The 1529-nt window shown below is 38.4% G+C and overlaps 1 protein-coding gene across 1 annotated transcript; it reads right to left on the reverse strand.

Annotated features, from left to right (window-relative positions):
• Positions 1-388: 388 nt before the first annotated feature.
• On the reverse strand, positions 389-1299 carry LOC114162503 (30S ribosomal protein S13, chloroplastic). Its single transcript, XM_028046421.1, has 3 exons — positions 1104-1299; positions 813-1037; positions 389-712 (listed from the first exon to the last, which is right to left on the reverse strand). The coding sequence occupies exons 1-3, from the start codon at positions 1209-1211 to the stop codon at positions 551-553; spliced, it is 495 nt and encodes a 164-aa protein (XP_027902222.1). The 5' UTR covers positions 1212-1299; the 3' UTR covers positions 389-550.
• Between the last annotated feature and the right edge of the window lie 230 nt (positions 1300-1529).

Here is a 1529-nt window from a genome sequence, read left to right on the forward strand (position 1 = left end):
AGTGCAGACCCAATTAAAAAAGCAAGGAAGTAGGATCCAAGCACTCCATTAAACCCAACACAGCCTAGGGTCTGTTAAGAGAAAATTCTCCTTAAGCATTCTACATGGGAAAGCTATGACTTAAAATTAACTTATCCATAAAATAATTTGTGGAAACTCTTTTATGTCTTCTGTTATTTCAACTAATTTATAAGTCAATGGTAATTTATAAAAAGGTTTATTTGCTATTTTTCGTTCTTATTTCTTCTACTAAAAGTGTTTATAAATGTTACAAAAAATTGTGTTGATAACAAAATTTACTCAGAGAAACCTTATTTGTAATATCTCTATGATTGTACATCATGTAAGTCTGTCTGCCCAGAACTAGATTTTTAACGTGCTCAAGCAGTGAAGAGTGATTCGTGGGATATATTGCCAGTAACACTAGTTGAACTTCCAAATCCAATAAATTACACGCGACTTAAACAAAACAATCGAATTGCAGTGAACATTATTTTTTTTCTTACAAGATTAACAGTAGAAGCACAACAACACAAAAAACAAAAAGTGTTTACTTTTTCTTTTTGCCGGCAATGGCAACCTTCTTACCCTTCAAGGTCCTACAATTGTTCTTGGTTCGCTGGCCTCTGCAAGGAAGCCCCTGAATATGCCTTATTCCTCTGTAGCACTGAATGTCCTTCAGTCTCTTTATATTAATCGCATTAAATCGTCTCTGAGGCCGCCAACGATATCGAAATTCACAGTCAGTTAAAATTCACAAAGAAACTCACAGGAAAAGGAAAACAAAAATGTAATAACAGTATCTTCATTACCAAGTCTCCTTCAATCATGTACTTGGAGACTTCGTCCCTGAGAGTGATGAGTTCCTCCTCAGTGAGCTCCTTTGTCAATTTGTTATCCATGCTTATATCACACAGGATCTGTCGCGCTCTGCTCCTCCCAACTCCATGAATGTACTGCAGAGAATACTCGATTCGCTTGTTGTTCGGAATCTCCACACCGCCAACACGAGCGCACTTGATGCTCAATCCTTGAACCTGCACACACACCTCCAATTCATGTTTTACTGTGCCAAACACGAAACCCTAATTGTGTGTGGTTACCTTTGGAGTATGAGGATTCAGAATGTTAACGGAGACAGCATTGGAGAGGCGAGTATTGGAGATTATAGCGAGTGAGGATGCCACGGGCATTGCCAGCGTTTGCGCCATCTTCTGTTCTTTCTGCTCTGCAAATTATGCACCATAGCCAAAGCCATAGCCTTATCTATTTCCTCCACACCCAATGCCTTCATTTCCAATCCCGTCTCAGCCCAATTAGCAACTATTACACATGGGCTTCTTTATACCTCCAGGCCCGTGTGTTTTTAAAATCACTAGTACATTTCCAGAATTATTTACTAACTGCACCCATTCGCAATTGCTAACTTCACTCTTGTAATAACAGGAATAATAAGCGATGGAGAATGTTGTAGAGAAAGAAGAATTCGTTCCGGAAATTCTTATTGGAATATATTTTATTTGTTCTGA

This window comes from Vigna unguiculata, chromosome 9 (genome assembly GCF_004118075.2).
Source record: "Vigna unguiculata cultivar IT97K-499-35 chromosome 9, ASM411807v1, whole genome shotgun sequence".
Classification (NCBI taxonomy): domain Eukaryota; kingdom Viridiplantae; phylum Streptophyta; class Magnoliopsida; order Fabales; family Fabaceae; genus Vigna; species Vigna unguiculata.